This window comes from Scaptodrosophila lebanonensis, unplaced genomic scaffold (genome assembly GCF_003285725.1).
Source record: "Scaptodrosophila lebanonensis strain 11010-0011.00,11010-0021.00 unplaced genomic scaffold, SlebRS2 tig00000092-arrow-pilon, whole genome shotgun sequence".
Lineage (NCBI taxonomy): Eukaryota > Metazoa > Arthropoda > Insecta > Diptera > Drosophilidae > Scaptodrosophila > Scaptodrosophila lebanonensis.
Genome location: NW_022060566.1, coordinates 2,403,164 through 2,424,392, shown reverse-complemented (window position 1 = coordinate 2,424,392; position 21,229 = coordinate 2,403,164). Strand labels below are relative to the sequence as shown.

The window sequence follows — 21,229 nt, the reverse complement described above, 5'->3', positions numbered from 1 at the left end:
CCCGATGCACCGCCCACTCTCCTTTATTACTGATTTTTCCTTAGCTTTGTCTGCAATTCATTGGGGAATCGTCATTTAATCTTGTTACGGCTTTGGCCATAAATCAAAATTTTTTCACAATTACAAATATGAAATAAATTACAAAAATAAAATATATATAAATTATTTTAAAAAAATATAGGTCGTAAATTGAATTATAAAACAAAAAGAAAACCATTTATAGAAAGAAATAATAAATAATAAAAAAGCACCTTAAATAAAATAAAGAATTAAATTTTACAAAAGTTTAAATTAATAATAGAAGAAATAAAGCATAGACTTAAGCTTTGAATTGGCAATTTTAGAGTTACAGAAGCACTTCCTAAAATACTTACTTATATTAAAAAGGCGAAGAAGGTTATCTTCGGCAATTTTTTTTTCTCTTTCTTTTTGGCCGTCAGAGTATAACATGGATTTGAGAGAGATGGCACGCGTTTGTTGCCTTTGCATACGAAAGGAAAGATAAGTTGGTTGGTAAGGAGTAGTATAGTTAGGGGCTACCCCTATCCATAATTGCAGGGACGCAACATAGTATGATGAATTGAATGTCTAAGTTTTTTTTTTGACTGAAAGCTTCTAAATGCCTGTTTGTGGGGCAAAAAATTATTGGGCGTATTGTTTTTTTAGGCAAATCGGGGGGATAATGAGCACAGCAAGTCCCGAACTCAACAAATACTTTCAGTTCCGAAACTTGCATTCAATGTTGAAAAGTAAATGGAGTCTTGGCTTAGCACCGGAAATGTTAACTTCTATTAAGAACTTAAATAATGACCCCAAACCAAAGGGGCCCCACTTGGTGTCTCCGTCAGCTCAGTTTCCAGACCTTAATTTTATTGCAAATTTAGGTGCATATTTACTAAACATATTTCAATGAAATTTAAAACATTCGAATTATCTAGGTATACAAAGTTTTGTTTTTGTAACTTTGGGATTGTGTATTGACTGTACCGTGGTCGAATTAGGGGAAAAAGCAAAAAATGAAAAAAACGTGTATTGCCAAAGGATTTGCAAAGTCAAAAACCAAATTTGATCAATATGGTATCATCCAGAAGAAGAGAGGAAGGCGAAGCTTTCTTCCTTTGATTGGAATAAACCAGTTTTGTGTACCCACTTATTGATGGGGGTTTCTTCTTAAAATTTGTATCCAATTACTGTTTCTACTGACGTTTCCGTACTTCTCTGCTCTATACAGAAGTGCAGAAGATTTACTCGCACTTTTTTTTCGGTTTTTTTGAGCTTACAAAATTCGTAATAATTTGGTCAGTGGCTAGGCTCCTGATAACTGATTGTTCACATCTACTTATAAACTGAATTTCATAAGATATTTCACCCAGGAATTTGCGATATTTGGGTCAGTGGTTCGGCTCCTGATACAACTTCGAAAGGTCTTCTTTGAAGTTGGGTAACGAACACATTTGATTCGAGGTTCGGGCTCCTGCTGATGATAGTCAGCAGTTAAGTTCGAAGTTAAAAAAAATATTTAAGTTTTTCAGAGATGAAAAGAGTTGTGAACCTATAGTTGGCTTTGAAGTTGAAATCAGAGCAACTGGTGTCAGTATAAGTTTGCTTTTCATTCAAAAAATATAATTAAATACTTTCGATTTTCGTACCAAATTGAAAGTTTCCCCCCTCTCTTTTTTCCCTTCCCGGGTAACAAAAATAACTAAAAACCAACAAACAAATAAAAAAGAACAAGAATCAACACAGTAAGCAGCAGCATGGGTGAAGAAGGCGGAGGTCATGGCGGCAAGGGCGACATGAAGTCCTTCCTAATGGACTTTATGATGGGTGGCGTGTCGGCTGCGATTGCAAAGACAGCTGTGGCGCCCATAGAGCGTGTTAAGCTCATTTTACAAGTGCAGGAGGTCTCAAAGCAGATATCACAGGATCAGCGCTACAAAGGCATTGTTGACTGCTTCGTTCGCATACCCAAAGAACAGGGCTTTAATTCGTTTTGGCGTGGCAATTTGGCCAACGTCATTCGTTATTTTCCCACTCAGGCACTTAATTTCGCCTTCAAGGACGTCTACAAGACGGTAAGTGGAGGACAAATAGGAGACTTTAACACTACTTTAACATTTTGTGCGTCCAAACTTTAGGTGTTCCTTGGTGGTGTGGACAAGAAGACTCAGTTCTGGCGTCACTTTATGGGCAACTTGGCATCTGGGGGCGCAGCTGGTGCCACATCTTTATGTTTTGTCTATCCACTGGACTTTGCGCGTACTCGGTGAGTGCATTTTACTGAGTAGTCAGACAGGCAAATAATTTGCCCGCCAATTCGTCAAATTTTTCATTGAAAACCCTAACTCTGTATAAGAACGCTGTGTTGTGCTCGATTTCACATAATTCACTACTTTACTGAAATTCTCACAAAAAAATGTACAAGTTAAGTTGAGAAGGAAAATATCCTAAAAGGCGAAATAAATTCCGTTCATTTTGTGAACTCACAATTCAGTTCACTTCAAACTAAAAAAAAAAAGAAATCGATATGTTGTGCTGCTGAATTTCTTGAACTTCTTCCAAATTCCGTTCATTTTGTGAATTCACAATTCATTTCATCAAAAAATTTCAGTTCACTTCAAACTGAAAAAAGAAATCGAAATGTTGTGCTGCTGAATTTCTTGAGCTTCTTCCGAATTCCGTTCATTTTGTGAATTCACAATTCATTTCATCAAAAAATTGCAGTTCACTTCAAATTGAAAAAAGAAATCGAAATGTTGTGCTGTTGAATTTCTTGAGCTTCTTCCGAATTCCGTTCATTTTGTGAATTCACAATTCATTTCATCAAAAAATTGCAGTTCACTTCAAATTGAAAAAAGAAATCGAAATGTTGTGCTGCTGAATTTCTTGAGCTTCTTCCAAATTTGCTGTAAAATTCCATTCCACTGTAATTTAATTTCACGTACGAAATAAAATAATTTACACAACTATCGTAAAAATCTGAAAATGTGAATTTAGTTAATCACAAAATTTACTATAAAATTCCATTTCACAATGATTTTCTATACAACTAAAATTACGAGAAATGTGTGCAAATTGTTGTGGAATGACGCAAATTTCTTTGATATGAAGAGCACTAGAATTCGCATTCCGCGTTAATTGAAACCACAAAAAAGTTGTTGACATTCAGATTTGACGAATTTGTGTGCAAATTTATGCTTGTCTGTCTGTCCAGAGACCGGTATTCGATTCAAGTATTATTATACATTTGTTTCTTCCTTCCAGCTTGGCCGCTGATGTTGGCAAAGGCGGCAACCGGGAGTTTAACGGCCTCATCGACTGTCTGATGAAGGTGGTAAAATCCGATGGTCCCATCGGTCTCTATCGTGGCTTTATAGTGTCCGTGCAGGGCATCATTATTTATCGGGCAGCCTATTTCGGTTTCTACGATACATGTCGCGACTATTTGCCGAATCCGAAGAGCACTCCCTTCTATGTTAGTTGGGCCATTGCCCAGGTGGTGACCACTGTGGCCGGCATCGCCTCGTACCCCTTCGATACAGTGCGTCGTCGCATGATGATGCAATCGGGCTTGAAGAAGTCCGAAATGGTGTACAAGAACACGGCACACTGCTGGCTCGTGATTGCCAAGCAGGAGGGCATCGGTGCCTTCTTCAAGGGTGCTCTCTCCAATATTATTCGTGGCACTGGTGGTGCCCTCGTCCTGGCCATCTACGATGAGTTCAAGAAATATTTTTAACACTCGGTACAGTCGTCACTGTCTTCGCATCGCAGTATTATCATTTTTGGTGATACATACTATTGTTCCATGCCGTCCACAACAGCTGATCGCGAGAATCAGCATTAAATCAATCAGTATTAGGTTTCTTATTACGTTCCTGGTTATTGCACAAACTTTCGTTTCCATCACTTATTGTTCTGTCCGAAAATTCCCTATATTAATAATCAACATCACTCCCTCAATTGTTGCAAGTCCAACTATTTGAAAGCACACATACATACATACAATTTAACAAATATATATATAATTTGTGATATAAAATAATTGGTATTTCATTGATGAACAATCACTCAATTAGACATGTTGGCTTTGTTCGACAGTATGAACGCCGAACGCTGTTTGAACCATTACAGCTAGGAACACCGAGCTCTATATGTACATAGACTTCTCTTAACCAAGTGCATAGCAAGCTTTTTACAAACCACATATAGCCTCATCCTTTATAGCCGTCACAGAATTAAACGGTTCAAAAATCGCTCTTCGTAAGATAACTTTGGAATAAGTTTTTGGTAACTTTACATAAATATGTAAATTCTGAAGAGACTCTGTTTTGAGTCATCACAGAAAGAAATCAACCATCGGCTTGGATGTAAAAAATTTTATAATTTATCTGATCATTCTATAGTTGTTATTAATAAATATAACCCAAAATATACATATTTAGCGCAGTAGTAAACTGTTTCTATACTTCAAATCGACACAATAGAAAGATCATTTGCTTTGTTTTTAAAATTTAACATTATTTATTGATTTATTTATTTAAAAAAAGAAAATATGTATTACACACTTATAAGATTGATGGTGCGGAAGGGCGGTTGATGGTTTCTAGGCTAGTTAGAAGCGAACAAATGCCACCGCTATTTAGCAATTTCACAATTTTAACAAAGGGTGCAACGAATGCGTTTCTACTTATTTGTTGTTCTGTTTGGGGCCATTTATGGTTCTTGTTTTCATTTTGTTTGATTCTTTGTTTGTTTGTTCTGTATTCTCAACTTAAGTGTTAGCATCGTTAAAAATTAGCATTAAAATAAATTAAAAACAAATCAAGTCAACGAATGGCGCGCGCGCTGAGCAAAACTAACAGTTCTTCAGTTTAAAAAACGGGTCTTTTGAGCGAAATTAAAAATAATAAAATTAAAAAAAATATACAAATATGTATGTCTGTCTTTGTTTCAAAAAAAAAAAAAATAATAATACCACTAGAAGTGTTAACATTTGTAATTCCTTTTTTTCTATTAACTTTCGTTATAAATTGGAAACAGAATTCGAAACATATCTGACAAATGGTAGACGAGAGGAAAGGCGTACATTAACTGATAAATCGACTAAACATTTCCATTACATTATTAGAAATGTACCGAATTCCACTAAGTGTTTAGATTTCATTTGTAATTCATTCCTTAAAATTTCGATTGAAACTGCAGAGCGGATTGGAAGTGAAATTCGAATTTGAAGCAAAGCATTACATCAACCGATTAATCGGTTTAGCATTTCCATTGCCTTAGAGATGTGCCGAATTCCGTGAAAAATGTTGTTCATATTTTAAACATTTTCCAAACTTTCGATGAAAAATGAAAAAATGAAATCAAATGGGAGAGGAGAAGCAAAGCATTACATTAACTGATTAATCGGCTTAACAACTCCCTTTCAACTTCTAACAATTATTAATAACTTTTGGGTGCAGATTTTTAAGTAAATTTCTAGGTTTGGGTTCTTTGTTGTGTTGTTGATAACTGTAGTTCTTATTCTTCTTCTTGCTGGGTGGTGGTGCCGCCTTGGTGGGTGGTTGGTTGGGTTGTTGATTCAGCTATCGCGCGCCTCCTCCGCAGTGGGGTGGGCTGTTTTAGCGGCGGGACTGACTAATGCGTAGCGCCAGATTTGTGCGCCAAGTACAAGAAATATGTGCCGGCGGCATAGGCCAAGAAGTTAAACAATCCGAATACACCGGCGGCTATATTGGTACCATGATGGTACCCCTGATAGCCAGACCACTTAGCCAGTTGTACAACGAAGGCGATGAAATAGAGCACCGTCAGTATGCCAGTGTTGACCAATTCCTATAGGAAGTTCAATCAATTAGTGAGTCTGTTTCGCATATTTGTTAGGAAACCGAATTATTATCACATACCGTAAATATCCAATTGACGGCAACATTAAGCGCCTCTCGAATGCCCAGGAAATAAGCGAAAATCCATAGAATTGTCGCAATGAATGATACAACAACAACAAACAGGAAAAAGTCTGTTGCCGGAATGAGCGCCGGTGAGGCAAGTGCCATACAAATGATACCGAAGATCTGAAATGGAATTTAATCGAAAATATACAAATTAATTACATTTAATGAATCACTCCCTTAGTTTATAATGAAATCCTTTCCTTTTTCGCAGGAGTAGATCCGAGGGCGAGCTTAGTTTAATAGTGTTTTTTCAAACTAATTTTACCATATTTAATATTTATAATACTTTCGGCATGTTTATTCAAAAACCAGCCTTTCAATTAATATGTACATATGTATATTATGTTTTTAAAATATTCAAATAATTTGCAATTTCATTCATAAATCCCTAAAAAGTAGGCATCAGTTAGGATACAATTTGCATAATTCATTTCATTTTTTCGATTTCGAATTCCAGTGTACCCAGTATTCATTAAATAATACTGAATTGCAATTCGATCAACTGCTTTAATGAAAAATTAGGAATTTAAACCAACCTCTTTTATTATTCATTCGACATTAAATATTAAAAATCCAAAGGGGGCCCTTAGGCAAGTTTTTGGTTTTAACTGGGCTATTTTGTGTTAAGCTTTTTTTAAGGTTTCACAAGACCAACTAAAAATTTTAGTTTTCGAAATTTTGAAACAGAAATGGAAAACTTCAGGTTTTCTAGAAAGAAAACGATTTTACCCCACTGTTCGAATTAGCGAGCGTTCGAAATAGCGACACATGCATACATACATACATATACATTTATACATACAAACGCATGTATATACATACATACATACTATGTATGTAAGGTGAATATATTCTTCACATGGCGAGGAGAGTTGATCTCGCCATATTCGACTAAACAAATTCTGGAATAGTGCAAGTGTTGGAGTCAGCAAACCCAATGCATTGGTTATTAATTGATTATTGATATGTGTATGTATGTACATACATACATATATTTGTGCATTGAGTCGAGTGTTTGAGGGCATGATGTCACTTTATTTGGACATCCGTCACGGTGCTAAGAAAAATTCGCAAATAATTTTGGCAGCTACCATTGCATACACATGCACATAAATATGTACATGAGTATGTATGTAGCGTTGAGACAAAACAGTTAAGTCCAGAAACTGATCCAAGTTTTAATGTATATCAATTAAAAAACAATACAAAAAACGAGTAGACGACTTAAGATACACCAACACGATTCTCATATACCCTGTAAACTGTTAAATAATTAAGTAAGGTTTTTAGGTTACGCTTTTGGATACGCGGTGAGAAAAATGAAGATAGAAGTGAAGAAAAGCAACAACAACGACTAAACAAATGCCTGCGCAGCTCAAGTGCATGACATGCAAGAGAATGAGAGAGAGAGAGCGCGAGCGCGAGCGCGAGTGGGTGACAGATTTGTAGAGATGCAAGCGCAGCTGCGACGCTGGCTGCGCAAGTGTCCATGCGTGGGTGCATGCATATGTGTGTGTTTATGTTCGTCTGCGTGTGATGATTTTACGAATAGAATTCTGTCAGCGAGCGCACAATTTCACAGTTAACAAAACATAGTATGTAAATACATACATACATACATATGTATGTATGTATGTATGTATGTATGTATGTATGTATGTATGTGAGTTGTTTTATTTGCAACAAAAAAGGCGATACAGGTGTGAGCATACAGGTTTGTTATTGTTGTTTAAAACAAAAGGCCGTCGTCATAAATATTTGTACATGTGTGTGTGTGTGTATGTAATGTATGCTGCTATGCTGTCGCATACGAAAAGTGAAAGCTGAAAGTTGTTGCCAACCAAAACAAGAACAACGACCTGTTGATGGCGCGATGGCCAACAAGTTGGTTGCCACTACTGGTGTTGTGTTTTTTTGTTTTTAACATTTGCCTCAGTTTGCGCACTTGGCCAAATAACCAAATGTAATAATGTCTAGCTGGTTTCCTAAATATGTATGTATGTATTTATGTACATTGTGGCGTTTGTTGCTGTGTACATACATATACATATAAAGTCTAATTTGCATCTGTATGCCTGCTTTTTTTTTTGTCACCACCAAAAACTCACACAAAATTTACGTCAGATTTTAAAAATAAAAACGCGCAACCGAAAATTTTAGCGGAGAAAAACGACCAAAAGTTATTTAAATTTTGTTCTAATTTATTGGCGTACTTTGATGTGTGCCTAAGGTTATGTATGTACATATGTATGTTTGTCTGTCTGTGTTTGTTGTAGGTTTCTACATAAACGACAAATATATATTGTATGCATAAATCATGTTTATAACTAACGGATGTTCTTTTCTCGTGTCTAAAACAAAATTCAACATTATAAATTAAATTACGTTTTTTTTTTTTGTAAATTTATCTACCGATATCCTTTCGAAAACTCTGTATAAAGAGTAAAGTTTTTGTGATTGTTAAAAGGCACCCTTTCTCCACAAAGCGGTAACTGCTAGAAAACTCAGTGAACCAGAAACTCAGACTTAACGCTTGAGCAGGCTGGCCCTGGGCCCGGGATCGGGCTGTACATAAAACGTTAGTCTAGTTCACGCTATTGGGCATGACATCGCCTGGATCTATGGTCTGGTTAAGCCAAATAAGTCAATGGAACCGTTTTAAGGGCGAACCATATTCCAAAGCGAATAATATGCTAACGCATATTTATATATTCATTAGTGTTTAGAAAATCGGATGACACTTTTTTTTTGGTGTCGAACGATTCTCTTTATTTAATAATCAAAAAATTGAACATTTCAAAGTAAAAGTCTAAACTTTTGAAATATTTATATACGAAATCGGTATGTGAAGGCTTTCTTTCTCTTAACTTTCCCTTTCACGGGCTTGCATATCAGAGTTTATGCAAACATCTTTTCCTTGGTTTGTTAATAATTTGTTTAGCCAAATAATTGCATTGTTTTTGAAAATATTTATATATTTTAACAATATTTAAATGATAACCAAAATATGAACTACTTTTAAACGATTCTCTGTATCAAAGTCGATATAAGTAAGCAAAATAATTCTTTGTAAAAAACATAGAGAAAACAACTTTCAGTTTCTATACATATGCGCTTGATTGTTTCTTTTTCTGCATGTATGTATGTTTGAACTCTTCTGTTTCCAAAACCAAAGAAGGAAGGACGCCAAAACCTTCTGTAGATATCCCTTCATTATTTATGTGTATTAAGTTATCAAATTTGATCAAATTATAAGGCCTTTTTTAAATGTATTGCCTAGTTGCTAACAATTTGTTGAACCAAAAACTGCAATTATTTTTTAGAATAGATGACAATGCCTTTAATTTTAAGGCTTGTAACTTTCAAAATAAAGTAGGTATTTCAAAGATATGCTAAAAGGGGTTCTGCTGATTAATGCCATTTTAAAGACATACAATTACATATTTATTTTTATTTTCCGACTGCCATGAGTAATGCTCATTCATTTGATTTTTTCAAGCGACACGAATATGAACAATGACGACATTTGTGCAAAAGCGATTTACATTTTAAACATAGAAACATCAACAACTACTTCAATGACAAGAAGTGTTGGCACACATATCTACATACATACATAAGTATATATGTATATAGGTGGGTATCTGTAAACCGCAACTCGCACTCAACGCCCCAGAACAGTGACTTGAGGTAACGTGTGTGTATGTGTAGGTGTATGCGCTTAAGTTTTTTTTGGTCTCCCCACTGATCAATTGTTTGTTACTACCCTGCAGTTCTGCTGGTGGTGAGATGCTTCCAAGGGTAGGGGATGTAGCGGGAAATGTTGAATCATATACACCTAATTCTGTGTCTACACGGCTTGTTACACGATTTTATTCCATTTAGCACGATTTAAAAAAGCACAACACAAATAAATAAAATCGCGAACAGCTAGAAACCATTCTTGTATAGGTCGTTACAAAGAATTACACAAAGAGTTAACAACAATTGGTTCTGGAACCAATCTACCGTGTAAAAACAGAATTAGGTATATTTCATTTATTTATTTTTAGATTACACATACAAGTAGTATCATAAACTAATGGATGCAAACTGTATACTTTATTTTATTTATTTATTTAAAAACCTATTTCTTTTGCGTCGGCTTCAAACAGCAATAAATTTCAGTCCAAGTTCAGTGTGTCCCTATTTATATAATTGATAACTGACAAACTTATCGAAATTAAAATTTAAAAAGCTTACACTGATTGTGGAGTGATTTCAACGGTTTCGGTGTCAATAAACTGGCATTGCAGGAATCACCCAGCAATTAGCAAACATTGCCAAAAAAAAAAGTGAATCACTCAAACCGACTTCCTTTTTGGTGCCATGTGGGTGGTTCAGGTCCGACGAGCCACAGGGTACACACATAGCATGCAATACACAAACTTATGCATACTTGTTTAAATATAGATATACTCGTACTTATATGCACATGGGGAGGTAGTCTGAGCAATTGCCGTATTGGTGCGACAACAAAACTGGCATTTAACCCAAAAGATGAGCTCAACCATTAGTCAACAATGTGTATGTACGATGTATGTAGATGTGTGGAAGCATGTAAGTAGAATGACTATAGACACCCGATGGAGACTGAACATACTATATTCATGCCGTTATATTTTGGTGGCTATGAGACCACAAAGAGTCAAATTTTTTGACATTAACTTGGAATGCGGCGATAATAGAAACCAATTAATACATAATAGAGTCAAATTGTTTGGACAGAACAAGTGCCACCCACTAGCTCTGTAGCTTAAAAACAGTCGTTTAGTTTTATTAGAGAATCGTTTAATTAACATTGAAGTCCGTGCTATTGATTGCCACTAACCTCAAGACTAGACAACAGCTAGAAAGAAATTTATGACTCATCTTAATTATATTGTTGAAGTTCTTCAATCATTTGCAACAACTTAAAGAATTCAAGGTCCCAATTCTAAATTAATTTATTTACTAAGAAATAAGAACTAGTGAATATGTTTTCAAGCAATCTGGCCAAATACACTAAGATGGGAGTATTGTTAAATGGAATAACTATCCATTCTCAGTTGTCTTAGCTAAGTATTCGAGTTTGTTAGTTGGTGAACGAATTCTGTGCTTCAATATCTAGTGGTTTTTTTCGATATTTGTATTTTATATTTCAGCAAATACTGAATCGCTGATCTATAACAAAAAACGAACTTGTGAAAATGGTAAATAAGCTTAAAAGCAATCATTTAATTCTAATTTTTATTATTTTATCGTAGAAAAGATGTGGGTATATGGACTAACTGAAGGCATTATTTATCCCATTTTTTTAAAAAAAACTTTATTTTAGCTGAATGCTATAGTTTGATTTTAGGTTGTGAAATGTTAGTTATCATCAAGTTTGTTAAACAAACTTAAGTAGAGATGGAATATGAAGCTAACATTAATATTTTTCCCTAAAAATTCCGACCAAAATAAATAATGTCGAAAATTCTATAATTTAACGATTGAAATTCTCTTTTCATTCTACTTGTATGTGCTATTTTTCCGAAATTATAATTATACCTACTATTAGGGCAACCTCTAATTCCCTAACGAATATAACTCTTTTCTACCAAATTTAAATATTTCCTTTAAAAACAACACCCAATCCAATATTTCCTGTTTTTTTTTCTAATTGTTCGATCACAGGCCAAACGTAGAGTATGATCGCATAGAATAGTATTGCGTCGACAGCAGATTTCATTGCCTATTATATATTCAAGGTCAACTGGTTGACTAGTTTACTGACTAACTGACTGACTGGTTGACTGTGTGAATGGCCGGCCGTCTCAGCCAAATTCTTAAGATTCTTGCATCATAAGTATTTGCAAAACAATGCCAGAGTGTCACAAAATTTGTGTAATAATTTCCGCTTTTGGCATTTTACGATCACGCAAGCAACAAGTCATAAACGAGTATATCTGTATATGTATATCTAAATTTTTATACAATGTTTTAAAGAACGCCTACACTCTCACTTGCCATATAAAATCTCAAGAATTCGGTTCAAGTCAGTGCAAGTTCAAAACATCTGCGGAGCTTGTTTTTATGCCTTTATATGTATATGTAGAGTAAACACCTACATATCTGTTAAGCTATAGAACATATGAAAAACTCTCATATATATCAAAACAATAGGTGCTCATGAAAACGTATGGCTTGTAATCAATTTTAATAAACAGCTCCACGGACGACTCTTTTCAATCGATCGATTTATTTTGACTTGAACAACAAATATTATTTCCAACATACAACAGATATGGGTTGTAATTGATTTTACAATTTTATATGACTATAACGATCGATTGGGTTAAAATCAATGCAAATTCGTTCGTCTGTCTGGATGAACCCAAGCATCTCAGAAACTATTAAAGCTGGAATAACCAAAGTTGGCATCCAGATTCTCCTAGGTCCGAGAAAGGACGAGTTTATTTTATTTTTTTGATTTGTTCCACTCGATTTTGAACCGAATCGACTAATTCCGAAAGTGAAGGCTATATCTGAGAAGATTAAACATTAATATGTGGTAGGGCCTTGAATTTTTTTCTGCTTATAAGGCAATTTTTACATTTGTTTTATCAGGCAGAAGGAATCATCTCCGACCCCATAAAGTATATATATTCTGAATCAGTATGATAAGAGAAATCGATCTAGACACGTCCGTCTGTCTGGATGAACGCCTGGATTTCGGAAACGGTTGACCGTACATAATCCAAACTGTCTATATGAGTTTATTTTACTTTTATTTAACTCTTTTTTCGGTCGAATGTTGCTCAAGATATTGACAATTATTCGTTTGCTTCTTATTGAAGGCATTTGATTGACCGGCATTTTATCTGCCACACCTCCTGCTGCCCTTCACATGGCACATCATATTACAGCTTTCGGTGTGCCCTTTAAAAAAAAGCCTTTCATGTGACCATAGAAGTTCCTGCGAACTATTCAACCGCCAAATAATTTAGTCTGTTTCACATGCTTAAGTATATATATAAATATATATACATACATACAGACATGTGATCGTGTCTATTGACGTACATAAATAATCTGTATATATATATAGTGGACATTCATATATATGTAGTATATGTATCGGGCTAGTTCTTATTGTTCACATACACTCGCATATATTGTATAAATATCTAAGAAGAGCTATATGTAAAAAGCCTTGAGGCTAAATAATACTTTTAAGTATATGGTTACGAATAGGTTTTTAGTTTTTATTCGTTTTTTTTCCTTGATTTCAGTTTTGGATTTGCATATACAATATATATTCATGTATATACACACTTGTTATGTATTTACTTATTTACATGGAAATTTATGTCTGTGTGTTTAGCCAGATTTGTCAACAATGGTGTCAAAGTTTTCGTTCACGTTTACCAAGTTGGCCAAACATTTGGCCAAATGGCCTCCAAATGGGCTCATACCTAGCTGTGCTTTCGGGCCATTTGCGGCCCGTTGGCCAAGTCGGGGGCGAATGCTAATTGCATGGCCGTAATCTTATCGGGTCGCACAGCTGCACTGATAGAGAGGCCCCAGATACCTCGATATGTTTGTTAGCTTTTGGTTTGATGATAAGAATGTTGGTGAGAAGCAGTAAACGAATGGAAAAAAAGCACCTGGGTCGTATGAGTAATGCGATCTGGTCATATGTAAAGGCTATATTTTTATCGGTAGCCAATTTATTAATCTGCTGATACATACATATGTATATCCCCGCCAAACATATAGACAGAGTAATGGACGGCTCTAAAGATATTAATCTGTAACAAGCCATCATTGCGTATGAGTAATGCGAGTGCGATGGCAAAGTCCATCGCATATGTCTAGTCAGAATTCCAAAGCGAAATTCAACAGCATATTGAGATACATACTTGTATGTATGTAGAAAGACCACTCATCTATGGGTGTAGAAAAGGCCTTAGCAACATTATTTTTCCACTGTATATTGGGTTTGCGAGCTTTCAAAATGGGATTTCTAACATTACTTGCTAAATAGTTGTTAATCAGCTTAATTTTTGAACTTCTCTCTTTTGTCTGACACCAGTTGCAGCAAAGAATCCGTAAAAAATCGATCGCATTTTAAAAAATGTTTATATTTTTCAATTCCCTTAGTTTGTAAACAGCATTCGTGTAGCTTCACATTCGATTAGAAAGTAATGTATCGATTCACAAATAGTAATCAATTAAAAAGTAAGATATCGTCAAGCAACTGCAAGAAGTGTATCGATAATATCAATAAGAAGAATTGATTATAAAAGAGCCGAAGAAAATTAATAAAACCTATGTATAAATATAATTAATTTGCGACTTTACATAAAACCGATATTTATCCTTTTCGGGAATTGAAAATGTGAGTAACAAAAAACATTCTTTAAAAAGGATATTTCAATTTTTTATCTCAATTTTAATTTATTTATAGAAGAGAAGGCTAACAAATAATAATCGACATTATTTCAATATTAATTGAAGAAAACACTTGTCTAAATAAACTCTAAGCCGAAATGATTTAGTTGGGTATTTCTATTCAGAGAAATTAAAATCATCCATTTCGAAATTCAATGAAATTTTTCAAAATCGGTAAAGCCTCATGATTGGAATTTTACAAATGCTATGACTTTCTCAAATTGAATTTAATTATTATTATTTTAACTTTAAAATTAGATCCGTAAACAAATTAATTTTGTGTCATTTGCTTGAAAAAGCTCGATAAAACTTGAACTTGATGAACTTGATGTTTTATATTTAGGCGTTTCTGTCATTCCAAAGCTATTTGCAGCACAAACCCCCCTCTCAGGCCTTAAAAATCTCTCATTTCAGTGCAATGCAATTTTGTTCGATTTGTGATTAGACAAGAAATATTTTTATGATATTCTAATCGGTTAAATCGGCTCATAAGAAATGAAAAACAATTATAAACACCTGGGAGTTGTATAGAAGAAATTATGTAACTAGCTTAACATATTTATTCCTCCCTAGCATTAATTAACGAACTGTCTGAATTCATATACGAGTATTAGTTATAAGCAATGTAGTGGCTATGAATAATTTCCATAGTGACTATCTTTGGGCGATAAGATTAGCAATACGCTAGTCAATTGCGTTAGTCATACCGAAACACTAAAACCCCATCAGGTTGGCTTATTTGGCTTTGGCGTGGCCTTTCCTCTATACATAGAAATATATGAAATACATGAGCGTCACAAATACAACGCTTCGAACAAACAATGTGTAAGCATATGGTCATAAATTTTGTAATACCTCGAGTAATATAAAATCAATATTTATGTTCACTGAGAATCTGGTTTCAAAAACATAATGAGGAACTGAAAGCGAGTTTATTGTAGAAAATTAACTTAAAATTCTCTGGAATATATTATTTTTATGATCGCTGGTCTTTATTCACGATGCCTCAATAAAATAAAAGGGAGAACTACATTTTTGGTCTAAGTAACTCTGGAGTATTTAAAATAAGTATCTCCAGTGTAGAGTCGAGTGTCGAAGAAAAATTGAAAATTCCAATTTCGAAAATGAAGATCTGTTTCTAATTTCTTTCTCAAATCGAAATTGCAAAGAAATTGTAGTCATCTGGATTAAACGCTATTATTTCAATATGAAGCATTACTAAAACAGAGTTATTTGTTTCCAGTAGCATTAATACCTTATATTCATTTAAATTCCAAATCACAAAATATATATGCAAAAACAAAATAACATTTTTTGTTGTTCTTGGATATTTTAATCCATTTTATAGTAAAGATATGTATTTTTAAAATCAAACCTTATAATACAATTTCCTTTCTGTGTGAGTGTAAATATTTCAACGTTTTCAAAACATTATTCTAATGTGCAAGAAAATCTTTTTAAACTACCTTGTTTTTCATTACAAATCATAGCTTTGTGTCTTCAAATTTCTATTGTTAAAAAGAGGAATTGTGTCCCATTTCTAGTCGGGTAAGGGTTATAGAAACGTTTTGTAATCAATATTTAAAATTTGTTTTAAATTTATTATTTTTTTATTTTTTCATTTATTTAAATTTGCAAGTCATATTTCTAAAAAAAAAAAACCTTAAGAATATATTGACAAATATAGTATTTTACATATAATGTGATAGTGTTTCATTTTTAATGCGCTCTCACCGCCTATTAGACACATATGTATGTATAATTCATATGCCCTTTAATACTTGCTGGTTAATTATTTGAATACGTTGATTTAGGTTTCATCACAAAACAATATTGACAGGCTAAAAGGCCCAACACTCTAATCGCACCCTTAACCCCACAACAACACATTCTGAAAACAATTGACACATGCCATGAATATTTCAGGCGCATTCGTGTTTCTGTCCTTCTGCGGTTATCCTTGAGGCTATAATTTAGTATCAATCAATAGGCAATTGCCTCAATAGTATAAGTACTTAATAGAAATAATTTCAATGGCGTCATTAAAATCGTTAAAATTCTAGCTGAGGACATTCGTGAGCGTGCATTGTTTCCCATTTTCGATTCTACAATTATAGGTATAGTAAGGTAACCAGAAATGCTGTCCGAGCTTCTTCACAAACTTTAAATGCGAAATATATTAAACTAGTTTTCAAAATTCCAGGGTAGAATCTGGGAAAAGGGGAAGACATTTTGAGAAATAAAACTGTTTGATATCTGAACAAAAAACTATTCAGAAACTTTTCAGTTGGCTGCAGCAAATGATTTTAAAGACTAATATCCATTGAAAAAGTTAGTTTTAAATTATTTTATAGACCGAGAAATGCTTTCCTGCTTAAATGGTAAAAATATTATCCTAAAATAGTTCAAATATTCATAAAGTATGTACATACATGCTCATTTTTTTATTCTGATATTATTAATAAATTTTAGCAACATATGAAGAAATAAAATCGATCAAAAAATTGGGGTATCCCTCAAAGTTCGAGCATATCTTATCTCTGAAACTTCTTTATATCTTCTGTGTGTTTTAAGATCAATAAACTAGAACATTCATACTCGCATGATAAATAACCGGAATGGAATGTACAGAGCTATGTAACTATATCCGCTGATATGAAAAACGAATTGAAAAAATGTGTCTGTTCTTTCTTTCACATGTTGGGGCAACAGCCGATCCATCTAAAGCTATAGCCGATAGACAGACTATGCAGCCAGCAGTGGGCGGCCAAATGTTTTAACAGTTGCATTTTAGCCGTCCACGCGCCATTTGTTTATAACCGAACACACACACACACACACACACACACACAGATAAAGAGACATTGCTATGTATGTAGAAATAGACAGACATGCACAGTAAATGTGAGCATTGAGGTCAATTTGAATGCCCTGTAGCCGTAGGAGGAGGGATATACATTTAACTACAACAACTTTGTAGCACATGTGACAGTTAGAAGTAGGCGTGGTAAACCCCATTTGTTCTGTCTGCCTGCCAGTCTGTTCGTCTATATGAACATCTATAACTTCTGAAGCCTAACAGCTAAGTACACCAACCTTGACAGGCAGACTTGCTTTATGTGTATGTAGTTTAAGTTTATTGCAAATCATATGTAGCATACTCAAGTTAGGTTTAACCGGCGGACCACCTAGACTAAATTGGTCCTTAGTGATACCAGTTATTGAAGGTCAGTTTGGATAGTGATTTAGTAATTATTTTAGTAGAACAATGTTATTGTTTATGAATACATCTTGGGAAAATTTTGCAAAGTTCTTGGAAACAATACCAAAGCAGTTTCTAAAAAAGGAAACTATTTTTAAAATTTCTTTAAGTAAAAAAGAAACAATTTTTAAATTTCTTTAAGAGAAAACCAGTTAAACTTGACACTTTTTCTATAAACTGCTGATTCCAAATTTACTTTTTACAAATGAATTCAGTTTTCTTTTCCGAAAGGTTGACTTTTAGGTAAAGCTTCCTTTCTTTTTTTTTAATTTAACGACTGCTTTGGGGTGGGAGTTTCATCTGTAGGGCATACAGGGGTCGGTGGCGCGCTACTCTGACGTTCCGCTCGTTTTTTGTGAAATTAAACAGCTGTAGAACTTGCAGGCACCTTTTTAATTTTAGCATTGATTTCTTGTTGGCATATTTTATTCATGTCCGGCAATGTAAATGCCGCACATTCATATGTATCTATGTACATACCTATACCTATATATACCCATAAAGGTATCTAGTATATAGGGGCATGTGATTGACAAATTCGGCATTGCTATATCTACATAAATCTGCATCGATTAAAGACAACAAAAGCAAACAGAGACGGTTGTGCGATAAAGAAATTCTACAACAGTTCGTATACGAAATGGGCAATCGTTATCAGAGTTTAGCTGACCACAAACATATATAGGTATATATATACATATATGTATATATGCCTAACTATTCTATCTACACATGTGTAAGTATGTATGTATTTCTGTGCATATGGATTTTTAAGCTCCATCGGACAACTCGTGCTACTGTTTGAAAGATAAAATATAAAGCCCTTTTAGTTTCTATACATAATAATATTTATAGTAACACATACAGTCGATCCTCGATTAGCCGGACCCCTATTAACTGGGAGCAACTACTGAAAAGTTGATGTGTCAATTTTTGTTTCATATAAGTATTTCAATCATTTTATTTGTTTTAAGACTTGTTCATCAAAATTGAAACAAAACTTCGACCAATGAATAATTGAAGGGCTTTATTTTTACTCCATATATTAATTCCTTTTTTTAAATATAGTAGGTTTCCATGTATTCCTGTTAATTTCAAATTCTCGATAAAACAAAACTTATTAATTAAAAATTCGCTCGACTAAAATCAAAAATAAAATAAAAAAAGCCACCGATGATTTGTAAATTATTATACTTTTTGTAAACCAAAGTAGAATATAATACAAACAAGTTTTGTTTTCCAAATGTTTTATTTACACAGTATTCCTAATTTTTTCTGGTCATTCAGATGAAATGTTCATCATTTCAAAATTCAACACTGATTAGAACACTAATTAACCGTATTAAGGAAACCATACTGTACATGTATATGTATGTATATGTACATATGTATATATGTTTGTACTTACGAATTGCACAAGTTTGAGAATGCCCGGCAACGTTTTAAAATATTCAATGTTTATGCGTATGGCGCTGGCGAAGTTGCCATTGCCTGTTGTATTGGGGCCTGGCGGTCCTGTTGTTGTTGTTGTACGCTCGACGGTGACCACTGTCTCGACCATTTTGCTGTTTTTGTTGTGTTGTTGTTGTTGTTGTGGGCGTTGGGGTGTGTGTGTGTGTGTTTGGTGTGTGTGTGAGTATTGAAGAGTTTCTTCTTTTATTTCACAAAAATCTTTTAAAAGCGCTTTTTGTTTTTTTGAAAATAAAAAACTATTTTTAAAATTTGTTCACAATGCGTCGTCGCGGTTGTCACATTAAAAAAAAGAGAAAAAACAGCAACAATTTAATGAAAATCTACAAGATATCGCTGTGTATATATGTATGTATCTATCTATCTATGTACATACACACATATGTATATATATACAAATCTAAGTTTGTATGTATGTATGCATATGTATATGTATGTATGTATATGGCGCGCGATATGTATAACAACAAGAACAATAACACAAAACACAAGCAAAGCGCTGTGGTTTTAAATTTAAATCATATAACAAGCAATATAGTTGACTCGTCCGTCCGTTCGCCGCCTGCAGTTAACAATAAATGAAACTTAAATCAAAAAATAAGCTAAAACGAGAACGAACACCGACGACTACTTTTCTCCGGCGCTCTGCTATGTCCACAACGAACGAGACGCGTCTAACGACTGACAACTGCGCCAGGTCTGCTGCCGGCTGCGCGCAAGCGACTTGTATTTGGCAACTTGTATAACGGTTAACTCGAAGCACACACTCACACACACTCGCAAATACTGCGGTTAGTCTGCGCGTGGAGCAAGGGAGCACACATACATACACACATAGATAAACAAGAATGGAATGCTAGAGGCAAGCACGCCCGACTCTTTAAAACCCTCTAACCACTTCTAACAACTACTGAATGAAATCAATTTTAAGAATATCATTGGTTTTTTTTTTTAATTAATACTTTTTTTTTACTATAAACGAGAATGCAATGCTGGACATTTAAAATCTTCAATTAAGATATACAAATATTGTTTTGTTTTTATTAATGGACTTATAAATGTGCTACTGTGGGCATTGAGTAAAATATTTTATTCTTTTCTATATTTATTTTACTGTTATCATTACAATAGCTTACATTAATGTGTTTTATGAAAACAAGACCGAAATCACTTTTTTTGTTTATTGATATAGTTTCATGATAAAACTAAGTAAAAATACAAATAAAACAACAACAAAATAAATTGCGTCGAATGAAAATAATTAAGCAGAAATATAAATGTCTCAAACACAGAGAATGCTTTTTGATTTTATTATTTTTTTCGTCAGCAATTATGGGCTGTCGATATAGTTCAATATAAAATTTTGATATACCAAATATTGATAATATTTTTCTGCATCAAACTGCCTTAAGTTTCTTGAGGAGACAAAACCAATTCTATTGGATAATTGGATTTGGATACAAATTTTGTAAAATTACGAGAGCTATGAAGAAACATAAATAGTGTTAAGGGGTCTGTTCCACCTCTTTCTACCTGCTGCATGTTAGTTATGCTCACCTAACTAGTATACTCTTTTACAGAGTATTAACACTGGCAGCACATACACTTAAATGCTCTCTCGCTCTTTCTCACAGTCTCCACCTGCGTGTGCCTCCCCGCATAGAACATCGGTCATACGTAGAGCTGTATCGTGATTGTAGACAACGCATTTCACTGTATGTGTGTGTGCGTCCCACGCTACGCTGCACACGCAGCTAAGGGGTCGCTGCCGCTGCTGCTGCTAGCGCTGACGCAGGCGCAAATGACGCCTTCACTGTAAAAAAAACTCGTTTCGCTACCACTGCCGGCGTCTGCGCAAGCGCGCTGCATTCCAGCAACTATGCTCTGCCTCTGCTGCTGCAGCGTGCAGTAAATGTTGCCCACATACAGAAAAGAAGCAAGCCACATAGATAAATACATAGATAAATAGAGTGGTGAGGAGCTGGAGGGGCACTTAGTATATGAAACCAGGCGGAGTGTCTGCCCGATAAGACAAATATGATGATAGCGTTCAATTCAATTGATAGTAGGTAGGTTCATCGAA

At 34.4% G+C, this 21,229-nt stretch overlaps 2 protein-coding genes across 2 annotated transcripts; one reads left to right on the top strand and one right to left on the bottom strand.

Annotated features, from left to right (window-relative positions):
- The first annotated feature begins 1,633 nt into the window (after nucleotides 1-1,633).
- Nucleotides 1,634-4,042, top strand: LOC115627058 (ADP,ATP carrier protein). The gene is made up of 3 exons (XM_030522604.1): nucleotides 1,634-2,075; nucleotides 2,139-2,266; nucleotides 3,265-4,042. The coding sequence occupies exons 1-3, from the start codon at nucleotides 1,758-1,760 to the stop codon at nucleotides 3,737-3,739; spliced, it is 921 nt and encodes a 306-aa protein (XP_030378464.1). The 5' UTR covers nucleotides 1,634-1,757; the 3' UTR covers nucleotides 3,740-4,042.
- A 458-nt stretch (nucleotides 4,043-4,500) lies between these two features.
- Nucleotides 4,501-19,354, bottom strand: LOC115627224 (CKLF-like MARVEL transmembrane domain-containing protein 4). Its single transcript, XM_030522846.1, has 3 exons — nucleotides 19,085-19,354; nucleotides 5,910-6,077; nucleotides 4,501-5,838 (listed from the first exon to the last, which is right to left on the bottom strand). The coding sequence occupies exons 1-3, from the start codon at nucleotides 19,235-19,237 to the stop codon at nucleotides 5,641-5,643; spliced, it is 519 nt and encodes a 172-aa protein (XP_030378706.1). The 5' UTR covers nucleotides 19,238-19,354; the 3' UTR covers nucleotides 4,501-5,640.
- Between the last annotated feature and the right edge of the window lie 1,875 nt (nucleotides 19,355-21,229).